Below are 24,149 nucleotides of genomic sequence, written 5' to 3' on the forward strand. Positions count from 1 at the left end.
TTGACGACCAAATATCCCATTAACACGGTCAAACATCACTTCAAACACTTGTCTGACAAACTGGGTTTGTCAAACTGTTTGACCGTGTAAATGGCCCTTAAGAGGAGGAAGGTGGAAATGCCAAGCGTACTTTGACTCCGTCAAGTAGGTAAATGGCAAGATACCCGTCTAAACTTCGTACGTAAGCTTCAGTTAATGCAACGTAGATGAACTAACCAGATCAAAGATCTACAGGACCTCCCTTGTCGTCAACAATAATTTTTTTTATTGAATTTGTACACCATAAAAGAGCAAATAAAATAAAAATATCAAATACTGGAAAATATTCCACGGGATGTGTTCCCTTAGCCCTGAGGACTTTTCTTCCATTTCTCACAGTAAATATACTTGTATGTATAAGATAACCCATTAATACACGTCTTTAGATATTAAGTAAAGATAATTCAATGTGTGTCGCATTGACATATGGAAAAAACTACTTCATGTAATTGCGACTTACACCTCTAAACCTGGAAGAAAGTACTGCATAACCACCGCGGCGCTGCACTTTATCTAATATCTGGATTAACCTTCGTTGATTCTGGACATTGCAAACTGAACATTCTAACTAGTTTACTAGTTATACAACCAGTCACACAAACTAACGCATTTAAATTGTAGTTGTTTTTATGACCTGGGCTGATTTAGCTACTGTTGTGGACTGATCTCCCAATCGTGGTGGGCAGTCAACCAGATGAGAAAATGTTATTTTAGACACTCAAGGATATTCATAGTCGTGAGATGGTTGAGGTTTTGGTGTCTCTCGCTCAGGGCTTAGTGTAGTGCTTCTCAACGTAGGGCGTACGCTCCACATGTGGGCAATTAAGTTTTCCAGGTGTGTTAATATGATTTTTAAGGGGAGCAACTGAGGAAGTCTGGGTCAAATTTTTATCTTTATTTTAATCAATTTGTTTTGTTTTTTGTTTTTCATTGGTGCCTTGTGCTTTTGAAGTGGACAATTTTTTTTTTTTTTTTTTTTGCTTTTTCAGCTGAAGGGGAGTTTATTTTTCGAATTATAAGAATTGCATATCACCACATGGGGGAGGACATCAGGATTTTAAAAGTGATTAGGTGGGCCATGGCCAAAAATAGGTTGATATCCACTGGTGTATCTGTGCTATTTGAGAGTAGATAACAGTTTTGTGTAAGCTGGGTTATCCAGTGAAGGACATTTTATTTTGGCAAATGTTCTCCATCGTATAATGCAGTGCATTGTCTGGTTTGACATGTTATTTTAGGTCATGTATCCTTGGTTAGGATTGTAAATGTATGCATTCATTCCAACTGGGTCAGGTGAGGTCATTGGGAGGCTTACTTATGGTTTAGTGTGAGTGTGTATAGTTAATACTGTATTGGAATGGATTTCAACTAGTGCATTTAGTGCTGAAGCTGCAGTGGATATTCTGTGTAAGGAGTATTTATCTTTGTTTTTGGCAAGGGGAATGATTTGTTGGCATTTAGAGGGTAGGAAGTTTTGGTGTCTTATGATTAATGTACATGTACTCCATTATGTCCTCTGACTTTTCTCTTGGAGAGTATAAGAACTTTTCTTGGAATAGGAGGGTTGTAAGACTTATGGTGAATAAGGGGAATGGTTGATTGATTTTATTGGTGAGAGTTTCAGTGGACTATTGAAGGTGGGAGCTTGTATATGAGGTAATTGAGCTCTCTTCTTTAGGTGGGAGGACTGTGAGTGTTTGGGTTGGTGAAAGAGGTGATGAATAGGTTTGAAGATTTAGGTAGACTGGAGTGAATTAGGTGTTATGTAAGAGGTTCTTTACTTCAGATGAGTTGTGTGTGTTTGGTTGGGATGTAGGTTCTAGTGACAATGGTGAGGGGGATGTAGTGGTACATGACAGAGTGGGTGTTGTGTAAATTGGGTTTTCTAGCGGTGTGTATGATATTGTAAGAACTTTACTTTGGCAAATGGGAGGCCCACTGTATAATGGAGTGTATCATGTAGTTTGATGTGGTGTTATTTTGAGTCATGTTTTCTTGGTGGGTTCTTGTACTATGTGGGTGGTGTAGGATTTGATAATTATATAATTCAACTAGGTGTTGGTTAGAATTGGATATGTATTAATTCACTCCAGTTGGGTCTAGTGGGGCAATTGGGTGATCTAGGAGGCTTATATATGATTTAGTATTAGTGTGTGTGGTTAGTACTAGGATAGGAGGGAGGGAGGAAGGTGGAGGGGAGTGGAATGTATGGGAAATGATATGGGTGGGAGTGATTTCTATACCTTTTTCTTTTTGGCTACCCCCCCGTGTAAGGGGGAAAAAGCCTTTGGTATATGTATGTATATACCTTTAATGTTGAATTTGCAATGGGTATTGTGGATAGAGGAGGGTGAGAAACCTACATTAGGTGCATAGTTGTGGCCAAAGCCATCACCTTTGCCCTATGCACTTGGACTGTTGGGGCAGGTAACAGTCACTCCCGGGAATCGGAGGAGTGTAGGATCTGAACCCACAACTAAGCAAATGTGAGGCACATCGTCAGCACATATACTGTGGATAGGGGGAGATGCATCTTCATTTTTGAAAAGAGGAATGGTTTGTTGGTGTTTCTGAGGTGGGGAGTATATTTCTGAAATGAGTAGTTTATTGTTGTGGTATGCATGATGAACTCCATTATATCTTCTATGTTTCTCTTGCGGAGTTAGACTTTTTCTTGGCATAGGAGGATTGTATGTCTTGCAGTGGATAAGGGGAGGAGGTTAATGGGTATACAGGTGAGTTATAGTGAACTAATGATGGAAAGGGTTTTTGTACTCTTTTTCTTTGTGTGGAAAGTCAAGTGCTTTCTGGTGGGTGGGGGAGGTATAATGGGTTTTTGGTTGAGGGTTTTGGTGGACTGGAGGAAAAAGGGGGTTGTTTATGGGGTTCTTGTGCTTCAGGAGTTTGAGGTGTGTGGTTGGGTAGCAAGTTCTAGTGACACTGGTGATGGGTAAGTGGTAGTTTGTATTGGGGTCTCTTGTACTATGTGGGTGGTCTCTCTTGGTATAGTTGTTTGAGTGGAACTATTATGAGGGTTTGTTTGGTGAACTGTAAAGCTTCCACATATGTGACTCTTGGCTTCATCATCCTGGGTTTTTATGGGCTTCTTTGGAATTTATGTGTTCCAAGTCTCTGACATAGAGGACTTCTTTTCATATTGGTACACTGAGGAATCTAAGAATGGTGCAGGTTGGTCTTGCTTGTAATTTATATTTCTGGCTGGGTTTGAGCAAGGGGTACCATCTGCAGGGGTTTTGCAATGTACAGACACATCTTCTGTGTGACAACATTGTCTAGTATGTCCTAAACAGTAGCAGTTGCAGCAATATGGATGTGGATGGCATTTTTCTACTATATCTTACATAACCTATGGTCGGGTAGGTCGGAAGTTGTGGTTACTTGAAGGCCAATACTAGTGTTAGGGTATTGACCTTTGTGCTATTCATGGTTTTCTCAACTCAGCACAACTTCATTAATTTTTATTTTCTTGCTATTTCCATCATTTTTTGTGTGGTATCATAGAAGTGGGATATGGATTAATACCACACTGTTGTTAAATGTTTCACATGATGTTTTAATTGGGGTGCCTGCCAGAATTGTTAGGGGTTTGACTTCGTCATACTAATCTCTCAATTCTAGATTTATTGTATAGGTATCTCCTTGGGGACACACATCATAGGAAGTTCCACAATGATCTGCAAATTTGTCAAATACTTTCATAGGGCATTTCTTTTATAAGAACTCATTCTTAGTAGATTTTAGGACCAAGAACCTTGGGTAGTCTGATTCAGGGTCTACTTCATCTTAGTAGGTATGGATTAAATTAATGGTTAGAAGAGTTTGGTAAACTCGAGAATGTTATATATCTAAGTGGAATCTGGGTTGTAGTTGTTGATTGTGGTGCTTAGGTTTATTGATAACAACAATGGTGGTGATTATTAACCTCTGACAAGAGGGTGGGTAATTGCTCTGGCATTACTATCACAGCTTGTTCTTGAGCTTGGGGTCAGGCCTCTTTGCTTTGCTCACAGGGTAGTGTTGTGGGTCAGGGCAAGAGTACCACTGAGAGATTTTGTTTTGAAAGGTCTGTTGTTCCCTCCCTGTTATTGTTGTTTTATTCTTCTTATTATTATGCAGTGTCTAAAAAAGGAAGGTACAGTGATGGTGGACTAGCTGGTGAGGTTCTTTAATGTTTGTCTAAAAGAGGGTAGAGTGCTGGAGGACTGCCTGTATAGTTCCGTTTTACAAGGGAAAAGGGGACATTGTGAGTGTAGTAGTTTTATAGGTATCAGTTTGTTGAGTGTGGTTGGGAAGCTTTATGGGAGGATTTTGATTGAGAGGGTTAGGAGAGGAACAGAGGGAGTAAAAGGTGAGGAACAGTGTGGGTTTAGGACAGGTAGGGGTTGTGTGGATCAGATTTTTGTGGTAAGGCAGACATGTGAGAAAGGTTTAGGAAAAGGTAAGGATGTTTTTTGGGCCTTTATGGATTTGGAAAAGGCTCATATCAGGGTAGACAGGAAGACACTGTGGGAAGCATTACAGATATATGGGATAGGAGGAAATGCCGTTAAGAGCAGTCAAGAACTTTTATAATAGTAGTAGAGCCTGTGTTACAATTAGAAATGGAGAGAGTGCATGGTTTGGGGTAAAGGTAGGGCTTTGCCAGGGATGTGTCATGTCGCCATGGCTGTTCAGTTTATACATGGATGGGGGTGGTCCAAGAGGTTAATGCAAGGGTGATGGACTGGAGATTGGAGATGGTTAAAGAAAATGGAGAAAAGTGGGAGATAAGCCAGTTGTTCTTTGTTGATGACACAGCACTTGTAGCAGGATTATAGGAGGGATTAAAGAAGTTAGTGACAGAGTTTGGGAAGGTGTGCAAAAGAAGAAAGTTGAAGTTAAATGTGGGTGATGAGATGTACAATGGGAGATGGCAACAAATTGAAAGTGATTATTAAGGGAGAGAGACTGGAGGAAATGGATAGCTTTAGATACCTGGGGCCAAATATGGCGGGAAAGGGAAGAGTGGAGGTGGAGGTAGAGTGTAGATTGAGAGAAGCAAGTAAATGCCTTGAGGGATTAAAAAGTGTAATGAGAAATAGACATTTGGGAATGGATGCTAAAAGGAGATTATATGAAGGGGTGATTGTGCCGACAGAACTGTATGGGGCAGAAACATGGAACATTCGAGAAGATTGTAATTGTGTTTATCAATCACTAATTATCATTGTTCCCTGCACTGGGATATTGACTACATAGATCTCGCAATAGTGAGTGATGTGTTAAAGTAAAATCTCTCTTCATTGAAGAATGCTTCTTTAGCACTACAACTGTGCCTCCTTTATGGTATTCCTGTGAAACTGTACTTTACCACTTCTATAACTTTATCTCTTTTTATCCCCTATGGTGGTGGATTCTGCCACTGTGATTTTCATGGGTTATAAAATGCGACAAAATGGGATGGAGCGATGGGACTAGGGATTCTGCTCTCTGTACATTCATACTATAAGAATTCATTGCACAACAAAGTCTGGATGGAGAACTCCAACCAGAACCCTAAAAAGTGTGTCATTAAATATGTGCGGTTCTGGTACAGATGGGAGTACACGGGAAGAGATTGGCAATTACTTTGTGAAAAGGAAGATGGATATGTTAGCATTAAGTGAAACTAAGTTGAAAGGGAGGGGTAGTTCTAAGGGAATGTAGTGGGTAGTGTTGGGAGTGATGAGGAGGTGAGGAAGGGAAGGAGTATCTCTGCTGTTAAGTGATGAGATAGAAAAGTGTGTAATGATGCCTTTAAGGTTAATGTGGGTGAAGGTGAAACTTGGTTGGGAGAGGTGTGTTTTTGTGAGCACATATGGATCTAGTTGTGAGAAAAGTGAAGAGGAAAGGGAGGCTTTTTTGATGGATTTAACTGAGTGTTTAAAGAGTTTTGGGAGGAATGTTAACGTAGTGTTACAGAATCTCAATGCTTGAATAAGGGATGAGCCTACAGATGGAGTAATAGGGAGGTTTGGGGAGTTTGGTAAAAATTTCAGTGGAGAGATCATGATGGAGATGCATTTACAGAGTTGATGATAATAAACACAGTGTTTAAAAAGAGAGCCAGTCACTGCCTTGCTCTTGGCAACTCCCATGAGGGAGCAGTTCCTGAGGAGCACTACATGGAAGTAGTGGGGGAGTATTTGGTCCTCCGTTTCTAGGTTTCCAGTCCTCAAGCCTTGTCTGGGGATCCTGCTATCCTCTTCTTGGTAGGAAGAAGAGGTGAAGAGTTGAAGGACTCTAAGCATTACCCAGGAACATCACTTGGAGGTGGTGAGGTGACAGTGTTTTTCTTCCTGTTTTGAGATCTTGACTCCCTCTTCTTAGATAGGAAATAGGGTGGAGAGGGTTCTTGAAACAGGATTCATAACACATACGGAAATCTTAACCACATTTCTCCCTTTCAAGGTCAGCGACCCAGTCAAAGCATACAACCACTCTTTACCCGTCCTATGGTATATCTATTCAACACCCATTTGTTGTCCCTTTTATTTTGGTTCCTTGTACATATTTATGTATCTTGGGACTGATCTTGAAACTAAATGCCTTCCCCATGGGACTGCATCTCTAGATGAAAGTGAGGGTGCTGATGGCTTTAGGAGATGGGCATTGAAGGTTCATCATTGTTCTGAAAGATCATCACTTGTGTATGCCCAGTCTCTCATTTATTAACATCTAAATGATTCTATTCACTTTTATAATGACTGTTTTCATTTGTAGTGTGACTGCACAACACAAATACAGAACTATTAAGAAAAAATTTATTAACATATCCATAACATTCACAAAAAAGTGTGTAGGAAACTCAAATTAATCTCTTCACTGGATCATATATTAGCAAGAGTATTGGAAATGGCCACATATATATAAATTGTATGCTGTAGAATAAAAATTTTCTATGTACAGTAGGGGAACAAACTGCTATCTGCCATCTTTTTACTTCATATGCTAATGTTTCCCACAGATGCAAGTTAATGTAGTGCTCTGCAAGATGGTAAACATAGGTTAACCAACTCAACAACATAATACACTGAATTACTACCGATTAACATGTGACACTGTCCAGATACGTACATCATTTTACAGCTCTGGTAAAAGAATAATGACAAGTCAGATACCTATAATATTAAACTTGTATTACTTAATTTTCCCAAGTTTCATGAGAACTTGCACCTTTTAATTGAATACTCAATTACTTTATTTGCAGTTCTCACACTTTAAGCTCAGTCTTCTGATTATGCCACTACCATCAACACTCTTTCCTAAAAGTTATGAAACTGCACTTCACTGCTCAGTATAAAATTTAAACAGGAATTCATTGAAAATAAACGAGTCATAATAACTGGTTGTCAATGAAGGAACCACAGTCAAAAGGATGTGCCGATCTCAAGGACTCATAAATTACTTTACAAGAATGAGTGTCCAGCAAATTCCTCCTGAAAGCTAATACTTTAAGAAAAATGGTAAAGAAACCAAGATGTATTTTTATCTAGAAATTGAAAGACATTACACAATCATTCCTGTTCCCTTACAAATGTAAATAAATACATAAAATTAGTGTGAAATGCATGGGATACAATTTGCTCTTAATACCCATTAAGAGTAAAAATTTCTTATAGAAAAAAAGCTTCCAAAGTTGCATGCTACCTGTTACGGATTTCCCTGACCATAACTGCACTTTTTTTTTTTTTGCAACCTATTTCACTTAATGAAAAATAATGTTTATTCGTAATGATAAAAATATACATGAAATGCATGTTGCTGTATAAAATACAAACTGAAGAAGCATGGAAAAAATATATGTAAACCCATGATATTATTATATTTATAGGTGAACACTGTTGGGATTCCTTTACAGAATCACACAATGGCTTGCAAGCTTGAGGACTATGAGGTGATTATGATGCGAAATCATGATGATGTTGTAATGTTTATTCCAAACTCACTAATGAAAAACACTAGCGTGCCATTTTCTTTTGAGATTTTACTGGAAAAGATAAAATATTCCAGGCACTCATCACATATGCTATTTGTCTTCAGTTTTTTTCTCTATTTCAGCGATCTGAATTTAATATACTAACTATCCTGCCATACATAGTTGTTTCACCACCTTGCTATGACCTTGACAGCATAATGAATTTCATCTCACAGAGGAGGTCTATGATATACATCAGCATGGAGGTAAGTTCTTCCACAGATACTAGGAATGAACTTGCTTAACTCCAAATGAAACATGCTTGCCAATAACTATGGCCCTCCCTCCTCCAAATCTATTCTAGTTGTGCTTGAAAACAAGCATCTCTTCATTTCTTCCTGGTTACATTTATCTAAATTGAACAAATACTCTATAACCAGTACTCTCTTCTCTGTGACAAATTCATTAATGTATATATTTCCTAAAATTTATTCTTCACAGTTTTTCTTTAAATCAAAATATCACTAGAAACTCAGGCCCCCTATACTAAACAACAATAACAATTTAAGTGGGTCTACGAGAAGAGTTCTTCAATAGCTCGCCCCATGTCCCAGTTACAGGAGGAGAGTGCAACTAGGGCTTGATGTTCCCCAACTCCCATGTCCTGTAGTTGGCGCACTTTAGAACAGAAGTCATTGTTGCTTCTGGGAGCTGCAAGGAATAAAACATTAAAACTCTCAGTCTTTTCATCTATAACCACATGAAACATCTGACACTTTACAAGCTAGCAAACAGATAACACTGGATCCTACAGTACATGTCAAAAGCAGTTTGTATACTATAAATGTATAACATATTTAGTGACAAATTGTTTATAGCTATGACAATAAAACTAAATGTACATTTACACATACAGTAGAACCTCCATTCTTGACCAAAACACGTTCTAGAAAACTGTTCTGGAGCAGATTTGGTTGTGGACCTAAACAAGTTTACTGATCTGTTGGATACAGCTTTATCGGGGTTATGTTTTCCCACAAAACTTTGAATTTACCCTCATTTCCATTTTTCTCCATTTGGGTTGCTTGGGAACTGATATTCTACTCGATTACTGGAGCAAAAAATCCTGAAATATTTTGGCCAAAAACAAATTTGTTTGAACCAAGGTTCTACTGTATACCAAAAACCCTTTCCCTTTATAAGGGTGTAGCTGGATAAAAAAGACACAGTAAACAAAACCCATTCAATCACCTCCTCACATCTCAGCACATACAACATCAAGGGTCACCTTGATCTGTACCATACTTCTTCAGTCCAGAGAAATGCAGTGAGGCACAGCTCTTCTCTAGCAGGACCTGACAGCTGAATTTAGTTTACTCCCACTGTTTTACCACAAGGCAACCCAAAGTAACCTCCCCATACATATTAACTCAAATAGTGAAAAACGACAATAAAATTCCTTTGGGCCATATCATCCACTCACTAATTCCATTCATTTCCATCTTTTCCACACTTCTCTTTCCATGTGTATTCAAAGCTCCCTTCACCTCATCCATCTATTTCATTCTTGATCAATCAGTCAATTGTTGCCTCCAGTTTCACTAAATGGAATACCCACAACCCAACAGAGGCTGCCAACAGTCCTCAGTTCTTCCCAAATATCTCTGTGGAGAAACTTTAGACTGTTGTCTGTATTGTATCAGTGTGAAACTGTTTCTATGTCACCAGCTGAAAGTGGTAGGAAGAGGAGAGTGGTCACCCATTGTCAGCTCCCCATGTGTGAAAAAGTGTAATATCTACTGTATCTATTTATTAGAACTGGGTGCATTACTGTTGGACAGGTAGTGTGTTATCGAAAAATCTGCGGATACATACTGTGTATGTGTATATATATACACATACACAGTAACACGGACTGCTCTAAGGAAATTAAAATCGGTAATGCAATGGCAGAAATGTACCCCAGATTTTTTGGTAACGTACTACCCTACCTGTCCAGCAGTAACATGCCCAGCTCTGCTGTTTATATACCAAGAAATTTTTCTCCTATAAGAGGGAGGTAGTCAGTCAAGGCATGCACCCTCTCCCACCCCTACCACTCCCATCCACCAACCCTCGTTTCCCTCTTATCTTAGCTCCTCAAGGATGAAGGATCATCCCCGTCTCCTGTCCAGCTGGGATGATGCCTTCATTCATAAGGAGTGAGTATATGCCTTACAAACATACATATACCAAAGGCTTTTTCCCCCTACACGGGGGGTAGCCAAAAAAGAAAAAGGCATAGAAACCACTCTCACCCATTCCATTTCCTATATATTCCACTCCCCTCCACCCTCCCTCTTATCTTGGCACCTCCTGGACGACAGGTCATCCCTGCATCCTGTCCACTGCCCTGGGTCAGAAGCAGTGTCACAAGACTGGCTACTTCCCTTATATGGAGGAGGATGTCCTTGAAAGTGTAATAAATAGAGTTAAAGTTAATAGACAGAGATCTTGGGCCCAGTCCAGAGATGGAGTGTCAGCCCCTCAGAGCTACACCTCCTGATGCAGTGTTTCCCAATCTGCGGTGCTGAAATCAATTATAGGGGGTGCTGGGAAGTGATGCACACAAGAATCACATTGATATATGTATCATTGATTACCTAGTTGTGCATATTTGACTTTTTCCATGCTATTTTATTTTTCTAGGATGTTCTTATTTCTTCTACAAACAATATTGTCAATTTGTTTCAGTTCTAAGGAATCAAGAAAATAAATCATCAAGCAGTACACTTCACTTTCTTTTAACCTTCTAATAACAAGATAGAGGTGTTGGACTGCTTAGACATGACAACAGGGGGTACTATGGTCGGAAAAGGTTGGGAAATGCTGTCTTGATGGAAGTGACAGGCTTGACGGGTTTCGAAAATGGGCAGCTTCGCTGTCCTTGCAGGGCCACCACACATAGGTACCTGTCATTGGTCTCTTTATTCCTCATCATTCTCTCAAGTTCACTCATCCATTTCTGTTTCTTATACTCTCTTTGTTCATCTTTCCTCATCTATTCTTCCCATATGCCTAAACTAACTCGGCACACTCTGTTCTAACTTAGGTGACAACTCCCTTCCCATCCATTAACCAATTCAATTCTACATTTCTCACTCTACCCATTCTTGCAACACCTATCATATTACAGTGAGTCCTCCTTATACGGTAATTCTTTATCCCGTAAATTCACAGTTACGGTATTTGGTAATTACTACCCTCGATTCTATTTACGGTAAGAAAAATTCACAGATATGGTATCTGCTTGTGTTTTGGAGGTAAAATTAGATATTTTAAAGAGGAAAGAGCAGGGAGAAGGTACGTCTGTCACAAGTCGAAACTTGGGTTTGGTATACGGTAATTTCAATTTGCGGTAAGGTTTTCAGGAATGCATATGTACCGTATAATGAGGACTCACTGTACTCATACACTTCATCTCAAAATATTTCATTTCCCCTCTGCTGGCTTTAAGAACACACAATCTTTTCAAAAGTACAGTACAGACGCTCCTCAACTTACGTTTTAGTTACGTTCTGAACGGCCGAACGTAACGTGAAAATGAACGTAAGTTGTTACTGTATGTTCCAGTAATGTATGACCGTTCATACTGTACTATACATCCATAAATTCTATTACCGTATCTTATAAAACACACCTAAATCATTAATTATAAACATAACATTGTGCTTAAAGTGAGATGGTGGAAGAGAAGGAGGAGGGGGAGGAGGAGAAGTCACATAAGGGCTTGCGGATCGTCGATGTCAATTTCACTATCATCGAAGAAAGTTGAGGTTGAGGGTCAGCTCTTTAAGAGGTTGAAGGTTGAGGTTCATCGTCTTTGGAGGTCGATGGTTGAGACTCAGCAGCTTTGGAGGTCGAGGGTTGAGGTTCAGCGGCTTTGGAGGTCGAGGGTTTAGGCCGAAAAAACTTATCCAAGGATGATTGGATGGGATGGTCTTCTATTTTTTTTCATCATAAATTATACAGTAGCATTGTATATTCTATTGGTGACCTTTGTGTGACGCTCAACATTTGGATCCTGTCTCTCAAAAATTGCAAGGGCTTGGTCTATGAGAGAAAACCCTTCCGCCAACAATTTGGACTCAAATTTCTTCATTGGAATGGGCACGTTCAGTCTGTCGTTTGTGCCATGTAAACAATGGATGCAGCGTCATGCGTAAGTATTGTTTGAATGTTTCGTACTACGGAGAGCGCGCTAAACTCAAAAATTCACTCACAATTTTCTTTTACAGTCAGTTCAAACGTAAAATCGAAAAAACGTAAAACGAATGAACGTAAGTAGAGGAGCGTCTGTACTACCTCTCATTAACGGACGTTAATTAGCTGTGTTTGCAGTGTTTTCGGTGCTGTGCAATCACTATGCCACCCAAAAACCGCTCCAAATCAACAGATTATTCACATCAACGGACACCGTTACCCCCCTTTTAGTCCGTTAATGAGAGGTAGTACAGTGAGACGTCTCATTATCGGACATTAATTAGCTGTGTTTGCAGTGTTTTCGGTGCTGTTGTTTAGTGCGTGCAATCACTATGCCACCAATAAACCACTCCAAAACACCGAAAACACAGCAAAAACACCACAAACATAGCTAATTAATGTCCGTTAATGAGAGGTCTCACTGTACTGTAGTTTGGAGATTAATTAGCTGTGTTTTCGCTGTGTTTTTGGTGCTGTTGTTTAGTGTGTGCAATCACTATGCCACCCATAAACCACTCCAAAACACCGAAAACACAGTGAAAACACCACAAACACAGCTAATTAACGTCCATTAATGAGAGGTAGTACTGTAGTTTGGTATTTCAGTCTCACTTACCTCCAGCGTGTACCTGCGTCCAAAACTGTGCCGTCTGTGAAAATAGGCTATGGTTTTCCTTGTACTGTCGTGCCACAACAGCATCTTGGGGGTCATCTGGTTCTGCAGCAGCAAGTAAAGCTTGGAGGGAAAGTAGAACTGTCCGCAAAGTCATAGCAGCTGCCCTGAAGACAAGTTTAGAAATTCTCGTAAGTGAAGATAGCAGTAAGTTACAATTACTTTAATCATATCTCACTGGGTACATATTACTGATTAACTTCTATGCAAGATGAACATCACAACACTTCTTCAATCTCTTTCAATTGTAGGATTGACATTTTGCACCCCTTGAGTTTATTTTATCTATCCATTTCATTCCGTTGTTATTCCATTTTTTCTCAAATAAATTGGACCAATTTCAACACTTGACCCTTTTATTCTCAGACCAAAGAAATTCAGCATCATAAAAAACACATATTTTAAATAATTATTTTAAGACGTACTCAATTTTTCTAGGGTGACGCACAAGACAATTTCAACAATGCCTCAGAATTTCAAACTCATCTATTACTAGCTATCATATATACATACCATTGATCTTTGAGAATATCTAAGCAGATGGCACCTGTGACTGAAGAAATATTTGGATGCCATATCTTGGTTACAAACTTTACCTGTCAGAAAGAAAATTGAAAGAATATTATCATTCAATCTACCAAAGGACATACAGACAATTTATGATGAAATACACAACACACATATCTTCGATACACACATGAAGCCAAAATATACAAACTGTTAACACCTGGAGGTGTCCTCTAAACTGAATAAGGTTGCCTGGCATTAATTAGAACAAAATTCCAAAAGAGAATACTGGGCTTTAATGGTTTAAGCTCTTAATTACCTAATTCCTGGCATGAGTTCAAGAATAAACTGGATGTGGAGAGATATGAAAACGGGTCACAACGAGCATAGCTCCCATCCCATAAAATACAACTCTGTAAATACAGTGCAGGGCTATCGAGAGCCATTGTGGGCCCTGGGGTAGCAAGAAAATGGCCCCCATTTCAAGTGGCAAAACATTACACAAAGCTGGACTAAACAGAAATAAACCATTAAAGACACACTTTAAGAACTTAAGACATTAATGCTGTGATGACTGAACCAGAAAATGCATATCTTTTCTAATTAACTAGGGGTTAGTGCAGCCACTCCAAGTGGAAAGACATTACATAATACTGAACTAAACACAGAAATATATAACCCTAATTGTGTCTTTAATCTTCTTGGGCCCCCTAAACATCTGACCCTCAGGGCACTGCCACCCCCCCCCCATCCCTGCCCTCCTCTCTCATCAGGCCTGGCACAGTGAATTAATGTTTTTAAATCCCTACTTCTCTATAATAAACTGTCATTTCACTTTACCTTTGGTGGATTGAAAGGATATGTTTCAGGAATTTTTATCTCAAGTTGAAATGTCCCCCCCTCGTATGGAGTATCTGGCGGTCCAGCAATTTCACCTTTTAGTTCTCTGTAATCGTCACCAACAAGTTCTACCTTAATGGCACACTTCTGGGCCTGCGAGATAAAAAAAATAAATTAAATAAATAAAACACTAAAACATTAACTGACACTGAGGAAAATTTAAGTAAAATGTCCAAAAAGTGCATGGAGATAGAAAGCGAGTTCAACTCTGCGGTAAAACTTGACTCAGTAAATACACAGATCCCTACATACTGCACAGGCAGAAACACACACATGATCACAAGCACATGTAAGTTTGCAATAGGGTGATGGCACAGTTTTGAACAAATGACAACAATAACAACAGGATGCAAGGAGTTTGACATGGTCCTGTAGAACTGAACTAGGTAAATTACAGGATTTCTTGGTTAAGCGTCACATGAAATAACTGGTCAAACACTATGAACCTGTTGGTTGTGAAGAGTAGATTTAAAAAAAAAAAAAAAATCAGGTCTTGTATGCAAAGATTATATACAGTATCTGATAAGCTGATGTTTACCTAGATTCTGACAACCTTAGACTCCCAATAGTTCTACTTATCTCACTTTCATATATTACATTATCATCATCATTATTATAATTTAATCTGTTACTCCAGATTCCTCTTGCAGAAGACCCACAGCCCCTAAGAATCCCAGCCACAGCCACTGGTTCAGCCAATAAGTCAATCAATGAAGAGGTTATTATCATTATCAATACTGGTATGTGGTAGTTGGCCAAGCAGCTAAAAGTGTTACTATTTGTGGCAAGAGATCAGGAGTGAAGGCAGTTTGAGGCTATGATGGCAAGTAAGTTTGCAGTAAGGGTCTATCTATATACTAAGACCCTCTTACCCCTTATAAGGTAGATACCCATTCCACTCCTATCCATCCCCCATTGTTCCCCTCTCATATTAGCTCCTCATGGATGAAGAGTCATCCCAGTCTCCTGACCACTGCCCAGGTCAGAAGCAATGCAGCAAGACGCACATCCTCAGCAAGGCTGCTTCAAAAGGCCTTTTATAATGAGACACTGTCCAAGCTCTCTCCGAGATGGGGTGCTCATATTACACCAAATAAATCTAATTAAATTTTGTCTAACGAAAGGAATTCCAATAAGAATAGAAGCTGGATGTTCTAAAAAAGGATCTTCATTCACTTCCAAACTCTTAAAAAGTTAAGCAGTAACTTTCCAAGTTCACAATTTACCATATATTTACCTATGTCATATCTATCTTGTATTGTGACAAATGCCCACAAATAATCAGGAAGGTCCTTAATACAGACACAAAGTACTGTCAATGATGATGACCTATTTCATATCTTATTCTTAATTGGAAACATCATTTACTTCTTGAATTTTGAAATAATAATCTTTGCCTTGTGTTTCATAAACTCAGTGGCTGGTTTTGGTTTTAAAGCCTTCCCATTGACCTCTTTAGGAAGAAACATTGGACTACCATGTTGTATTAATGCATTTACCTGGCTAGCAACCCCTCTAGAGTCCTATCTTTGTGTGTTCATCTGTAAGACTTAGTCAAATAAAAACTAATTAATTTAAAGCTATCTTCTCTTTAAAAATTATCCAAAATCTATTGCATCCAAAAGGAAAACTAAATTTCTTTACATCCTTCAGGCATCTTGTCTTTTTAATTGATTTTCCATTATTTCACCACCCTAAACAAAGAGATCTTTCTTGTCAAAAAAAAATTTCATTCTTTTCTTAGTTCTGAACATAGCAATAATTTTACTTTTTTTTTATCTCTAATAGGAAGAGATCAATTTTTTTCTAATGTTTCCTTATACAGTCTACCTACTAGGTTGGGAACTACTCAGATTGCTCTTTTTTGTATTTTCTCAATTTCAATTGCACTTTTTTTTTTTCTCTGAGGACCATATCAATGTCACATATTCTGATCTACGGCATATCAGGTTTTTCATGAATGTTATGTCTGTCAAAAGTTTATGTCACCAGCTTGTAGTAATAGGAAAGCAGCAGTTGCCAACTGTCACCTATCCTAATTTGAAAATGTGGAGGAAATACAATTTCAGTCGACAGAGAAATTAAGGCCAATCTGGAGGCCTACAACTACGTTAATAAACCAGCCCCATGGAGTTCTACCTTTAGATGAAGGTAAGGGTGATGAGAAGTTATGAAAATAGGTAGCAAGATGATTCTTCCTAATGTCAATTTTGAAGAACCTTCACTTGCAGGCACCCGTCACTAGTCCCAAATTCATATATGGATGATAATGGTGTGTAATATTGATAGTGATCATCACTGCATGGTTCACGAGTATCATGACCATCTACTGTTGCACAATAAAAACAAGTTACACACATGATCAGCTGCAATTTCATGCTCTGATATTTATCATAGTAGCGGCTGCTTTGTACAATGAGCATTAATCATAACATAAATACAAACTCACGATGGCAGCAGTCCTTGTTGCATTTTTATTCATACATATACTTTTTTCTGTTATACTCCACATACCAGTGGTGGGCAAGTTAACAAAAAACATTAGTCTGTTTAACTGTTAATCCAGTAGCTCCATTAAAGTTAATCTCCTAATTACATTGCTGAATTAATGGAAGTTAACTGTTATCCATTAATCCGCTAGTCTTTTTAAACTTTTAAAAATAACGTTAGAATTTAAAATTAATATAAATGCAAATGGCACAATCACTCAATTAGGTTATCACTACTACTCCTCTACTTTTTCTTCTCCAAGTCCTCCTTCACTGCTTGTTTCCTCTTCAAGGAACAGTCCACCATCTGCGAGGGATACTATCAAGTCAAGTGCCTTGTCTACAGAAACCTGGGAGATGTTTAAACCAGCGTCACTTATGCCAAAAGACTTGCCAATAGACAACTAGCAAGGTTGCTTGATTAGCTTTGTGGCAGTAGGCAGAGTGGATCCATCACTGACTTAGGCTGGAGAAATGCCTCTTCTTACCACAATTTGATGCTGCCTTGCGAGTCTTTTCCACCTTTGTGCAGTTGACAGGATCCTTCTTCTTGAGGTGGCTTTGACCTCAAACTGCTTGGGCAGGCAGACCTTACACTGAAAAATATGACACTTGCCCTCTGTTTTCCTATAAGACACAAACCTGTCAAGATACGCCAGGGCTTCTCTGGTAGCTTCAAAATTACTCTCCACCTTGGCTTTGCCAACATCACCCTCACTAATCACTACAACTGACTGTCCAGTCTGTCCTAAATGACTTCAGTCTTACAGGCAACTGTCCTTAACTGAAACACCATCGCTATGGTCTATGATCGCTCCACACTGTCCATGGTTCGAAGTTCTGTTGGTTTAGTCACTATGACACTACTGACTTGATGACTTAAACTATGATTTAAACCACTTCTGATCTAAAGCAATCTGTAACAAAATAAACAATGCATTAACGGAAACCAAGAGAAATGATCAAGTTAAAGATAATCCATTAACCTCCAACATAAAATAATGGATTAACATGTTAACAAAAATTGCCTCCACTATTAATGGATTAATATTTAACATAAATGCCCACCACTGGTAGCTACAAATTTTGATATTAGACACCTATTCAAAATATTCATCTAATTTTTTCCCTATGTATTTGCTGCTAAAAGGGAAGGGGATTGTCTTGGTTGTCTATCTTAGATGCTATAAATTATAGTACTATATATTTTTTCATGAATGCTTAATCTGTTTTAGTTTACTTTTGTGACATACCAGCTTTGGATTGTAAAGTCAGAATTTGGCTGCTGAATTTGGGGGTTACTGGACTTGGCTGCACAGATCTTTCTTACTTTTACAGCAAAATTATCACCAGTCCTCTTACAAATATTATTGTGGTCTAAATGGAATTATTCTATTTTAATGAGGGGACATGGCTGAATCTAAGAAAACTGTGACAGCTCACTGGACTGGGATAAAGCAGAATTGTTGATCAATGAGTCTGACAGAACAAGAAATAAGTATTTGGAAGCAGTGATCAAATAAGGGTCTAACATCACCGAACCAAAAGGCATGTTTACCGGACTTTCATTAATCCATTTATTTCCCATGGAGGCTGTGGATCTTCTACAAGAGAGACCAGGGGCAATGGCTGGATTGATTAATTTCCCATAGTTGATAAAATCTTGTAAATTTTTCCCACTTGTTTATCTATTTTTCTCTTTTAACATATTTACCTTCTTTCTCCAGAATTGAGTGGGCAAGCATCCTCTGTCCATTTTAACCAGACATATTCTCACTACATGTATGAATGTCTCACAACAGATACCCTTTCCCCACCCCTCAAGGGGTTGCAGTATTTATGCTCAAACTTTGTTAACTACATCTATATACTTGATAAAACTCTAATAAGTAAAATAATGTACCATAATTAAAGGCTGTGTTCTCATGTCTTGTTTCCAAAGACTGGAGGATATTAGTTTGTTTTGTATAGTTGTGATATCTCCCCAAAGGGTCTTGCATTGAAGTTTCCTTGTACAAGATATGGGAGGTTTAGTTGACTGACAGTTTCTAAAGTAATGTTTTCTGGTGATGGGATGTATGAGAAGTAGGTGGTTATTAGATTACATAGGAAAATTTTGGCTGCAGTGGCTTGGAGAGTAGTATAGAGTGCAAGCAGTTGTGACGAAATATTTAAATGGACGAGGATTGCTGCACTTCCTTGTTTGGCTTGGGTAGGGAGAGGAAGGGATAGTTGTGTAGTATAAATCTGCCTAGCTGTGTTTCTTGTAAGATGCAATCAGCTTTAAATTATTGGAGAAGGATATATGGGTTTTCCCAGTTTGGGATGAATCCTTGGCAGTTCCACTGTACAATAATGTGAATTATTGTTTGATTTGATACGGTGTAGTGGATGTTTTGGGTCATACCTTTTTGGAGACCAATGTAGGATTTATTAGTTGTGAAAGTCAGGAATTTTTCTGTGTGCTTGGATGTTTTTGGGAGAGGGGTTTAACTGGTGCAAGTTAAGATTTTATATGTACATGTCATTCCTGTTAGGTCAGGTGAGGGCCTGGGAGACATAGGAAGAATACAAAGGAATATAATGGAGATGCAAACAGGAACAGACTTATTGGTCCTATGAGGCTGCTTGCAAAGTGAAAGGGAGTGTAAACGGTTAAGAACCATTGACTCAATTTAAGTGTATAAGCTCACAATGCTGAGAAATAAGTTAGATTTATCTAGGCATTTTTTAAGCATCACTCGTATTTGAACCTACAACATAAACAGGCAATTTGTTCCAAACATCTACAATATGGTAAAAGAATTTTTTTTTTTCATTTGTGTTTTATCTCTAATAGACTATTTTGTTACCATAATTATTTGTGATATCACTATGGTCCACAATAAAATAATCATCTTTGTTCATAATAATGAAAACATGGAATATTTTAAAGACTTCATTTAAATCGCCCCGCATCCTGTTTGGATAATCTAGATTAATTAAGTTCGCTTAGACATTTAATATGGTTTGGTGTTAGCATATATGGTTGGTTCAGGGATGGGATGGATTTCAGTTCGTACAGCATTTTGAATCTTGAGGCTGCAATGGATAATGTGGATAAGGGAAATTTATTTGTTATTTGAAGGGGGATGATTTGTTGACATATTTGGGGTGGTATGGCTGAAGTATTCCATTACATCTATGGTTTCTCTGGAGAGTTAGAGCTTTCTTGGAGTGGAAGGGTTGTAAGTTTTGGGGTTGATATGGGGAGAGTATGAATGAGTTTGTGAGTGTTGTGGTAGACTAAAGAGGGTGAGGATTTGTTTAGGAAGTTCTTGTATATTTTTCTTGGGATGGAGTGACTGTGAGTGTTGGCGCAGGTGAGGAAAGGTGATGAATGGGTTTGTGGGTGAAGGGTTTGGTGGAATGGAAGAAGTAGGGAGTTGTATACAAGATTCTTGTGCTTCAGATGAGTTCATGGTGAGGGGTTGGGTTGCAGGTTCTGGTGACACTAGTGAAGGAGGTATTGGGGTTTGTGTAGAGATGCTTGTATTGTATAGAGAAAAAACAAGAGAGCCAGTTGTTGTTTGCTGATGACACTGCAGTTGAGGCAGGGTCAGAGGAGGGACTGAGGGAGTTAGTGACAGAGTTTGGAATGGTATGCAATAGGAGAATGTTGAAGGTAAATGTGGGTAAAAGGTGATGAGATGTACAAGGGGAGAGGATGGCAGTGAGTTGGAAGTAAGTCTTAAAGGAGAGAAGCTGGAGGAAGTGGATAGCTTTAGGTATTTGGGGTTGCATGTGGCAGGAAAGGGAAAAGTGGAGGTAGTGGTAACTTGTAGGCTGAGAGAAGCAAGTAAATGCCTTGGGGGATTAAAAAGTGTCATGAGAAATAGGCATTTAGAAATGAATGCAGAGGAGATTGTACGAAGGGGTGATTGTGCCAATGGCTTTGTATGGGGCAGAGACTTGGAATTTACGAGAGGCAGAGAGAAAAAATTTGAATGTGTTTGAGATGAAATGTCTGAGAGGTATGGAAGGGGTTCCAAGGTTGGATAGAGTGACAAACAAGGAGGAGCAGCATAAGTGGAAAAGGAGACAGGAGATAGGGCTGATGAAAGTATTGGGATGGTTTGGACACATGGAAAGAATGAGTGAAGAAAGATTAATAAAAGAGGTGTGGAAGGCAGAGGTAGAGGGAATGAATTTGAGGGGACAACTGAGGATGAGATGCATGGATGGGGTGAAAGGGGCATTGAGCAAGAGGGGAATGTCTGTTGAGCAAACAAGGGAGAAGGCAGGAGACAGGGATGAATGTAGAGTGACTGTGTAAAGATAATACTGGTATGCAAGGAAGATAGATAGATAGACTTTATTTGGCAATGAATCAATGTACATGAAGTGCAAATAATGACAAGAACACATAGTTCTGTATAATAAATGCAAATTGCCGAGGATAACACAAAAAGCATGTACGCTTATTTCCATTGTGGTCCTCACGTTGATGAGGGAGGGGGGGCTAGGGGGTGCTCATTTGTGAATAATATCTAATACAGCCCAAAGGGATTTCTAACCATCTTCTCTCTGTCTGCACGAGGGGACAGAGGGGGTTGCAGATTAAATGAAGTGGCCTCGCTGTGCATGTACTGTCGTGCTACACTGCTTCTGAGGAGCTAAGATGAGAGGGGTGAAAGGGTGGCGGATGGGAGTGGAATAGGGGGGAGTAGGTACGTGCCTTTGACTTGGCTACCTCCCTTATAAGGGGGAAAAAGTTCTTGGTATATAGATAAATTATATTTTTACTTCATATTAACTTGCAAAACATGAACTGGAAAGACTACCATTCTATAGGATTAGCAATATATAGTAACACATGACTGAACTGTAGAATATCTTTATCATTTTTATTCCTAATACTCTGATGGTTAATGCTATTTTCACCATACAATGATTTCAGACCAATTTGCTATTTTCACTATAAGACAATTGCAGGTCATCGGGCAATCCTGGGTACCAGTGGCGTTGTCTGCCAGCTTTTATTAGACAACAGCTGTTGACATTTTTTGAACTGTTTGGGTGGGTTAGGAGAATGTTTGACTACTTAATTTAAGCCAGAACTGTAGATGACATCATCACCATTAATACACAAGTTCTTGGTGAAAAAGATGCAAGAAACATAAATGATATGCCTTGTTTATTTTTTCTGCAAACACCAGTTTGAAGACCATGTTGATCACTATCATCATTACTAAAAATGCAAAATTTTGGTAATCCCAGCCAATATGTATCAAAGATATATCACAACCTAATCTTGAGAAGTCATGAAAAAATCAATGAAATGAAATTCTGGCCTTTTTTCTGCCGTTCAGTGAAAATAGCTATGTCACACTATGGTCACTATACAATTGGTCATTTCATAAACTGGCATGTAAACGTCACAACCATGAATATCTACTATCATGAAAGACCACATCAACAAACTGGAAAATGCAACCATCTACTAGGATTTTTTCTTCACATTTCTCTACTTTCTTTCCAATAGAAAAAAATAAATAAATAAAATAAATAAATAAATAACATACACTGCTAATCCTTCCTGACCATGATAAGGCAGTTTCAAACTAAATTACTAGTACTGATATTGACATCTTTTCCGGGAGAAATGCATTATATAATAAATATTTTTTTTGTAAATATGGTTAATTATACCTATGTACCTTGTGACTTTCTACCAGTCAGCCAGATTACTTTAAGAAAATTGGCTCTCAAATGTGGTGATAAAACATAATGCAAATCATAACCAAACAATGTCTAGTGAGATATTTAAGAGCTGTACTGACCTTCTTGTTGAATTATGCTTGCCTTGTTTTAGTTTCTAGATATGTATCCCCACAGTATCATTAACATTAATTCTATTTTCTTTGCCTATATGAGATAATTTATAGAAAACACCGTAATAGGCTACCTCTATTTGTTTGGAAGCATTCTACATTTCGTTTGATAGTTTTGACCGTGTAGGGAGACAGTATACTGTTTAACCTACTCAGATATATCATTATATAAGCAAAAGTAAATGCAGAATTACACAACATACCATAATTTCTATATAGAAATACTACTAATAAATCTTGCATAATTTGCAATTCTACACATAACATGACAACTGAATCAAAATGTTATAAGAACTATTTTGGGTTTTGTGATGAATTTATCCATTTAGATCATAATGTCTGCCTTGTTAGATTACTATGAGCAACAGTGTGTGTTCTAGTTAACCAATATTTTGCATAAGCAAATAATTCGTCATACATGAAATTTAATATAAAATGAGTTTATGAGTTCAATGTTAAATTCTATAAGCAACTTTTCTATGCCATTACCTTTGTAGGTCACGCAACAAAATATTCACTAGTGAATCCTCCTACCTTAATGATATCAATGGTGCTGCACTATATCAAAGTGCCTGCTTCCTATAGTGCAAGATTGTCACATATAAGAAGATAACAACCACCTAAATTTTCAAATACGTGATTTGTGAAGGAATTCAACTACTACACCTTACAGGACTTCATCTCATATGTCTACACCATACATCATTTTATAAATACCTCGTCACTTTTGATAACCTCCTTGAATTCCCTTTTAATTCTCTGGATTGCGATATTTGCCATATTTGAAAATGACAGGAAATTTATGACGGTATCCTGTGTTGTTACTTTGGCAGCTCTCCTGTCTGTTTTCGTTGTCGAACAGCTGAAGCCACTGGGCTAATCTTTTTGGAATTGTTTCAAATGTAACATGACTCACTTCAAAAATAAACCTTTGGTAAAATCATATAATAACATAATTAAGATCAATTCATAAGAAAGTTATTACACTGTTACAATTTGTATGTTGTATTCACGAACAAAAACTAAAAATCAAAAGAAATGGCGGTGTGAAGATAGTACGAGCAACTTACCACTCCTACACCAAAACAAACTATCGAAGAATATTAATTAATTGTTATAATGCCAATGCAAATATATGCAAAAAACATTTCAAAGTATAGGAAAAGCAATTTTACAAATAACATGATTCTTCAGTCATATACGGGAGCAGACGAGACAGATATGACAGCGTATGCCAAAAGTGCAAATACCGACATAAAACATACAAACACCACCCACAATATATATAATCTCACATACTGTATTCTTATACATACACTATATATGCAAGTGAACTTACACATACACTAGCATGCATACGAACAAACGCATGTACACAATTAGAACAACTGCCTTTTCTCATTAGCAGGAAAGTGAGAGGGGTGACGCGAGTGCTGTGTTCATATCTATAAAAGGAGTGAATAAAATTT

At 38.2% G+C, this 24,149-nt stretch overlaps 1 protein-coding gene across 1 annotated transcript; it reads right to left on the reverse strand.

Moving 5' to 3' along the window:
• Positions 1 to 6,828: 6,828 nt before the first annotated feature.
• Positions 6,829 to 23,571, reverse strand: Ubc4 (ubiquitin conjugating enzyme 4). Its single transcript, XM_076178472.1, has 5 exons — positions 23,398 to 23,571; positions 14,259 to 14,411; positions 13,425 to 13,507; positions 12,855 to 13,018; positions 6,829 to 8,707 (listed from the first exon to the last, which is right to left on the reverse strand). The coding sequence occupies exons 1-5, from the start codon at positions 23,458 to 23,460 to the stop codon at positions 8,571 to 8,573; spliced, it is 600 nt and encodes a 199-aa protein (XP_076034587.1). The 5' UTR covers positions 23,461 to 23,571; the 3' UTR covers positions 6,829 to 8,570.
• Between the last annotated feature and the right edge of the window lie 578 nt (positions 23,572 to 24,149).

The sequence above is a fragment of the Oratosquilla oratoria genome, chromosome 3 (genome assembly GCF_046742065.1).
Source record: "Oratosquilla oratoria isolate Oo_2021 chromosome 3, ASM4674206v1, whole genome shotgun sequence".
Classification (NCBI taxonomy): Eukaryota; Metazoa; Arthropoda; class Malacostraca; order Stomatopoda; family Squillidae; genus Oratosquilla; species Oratosquilla oratoria.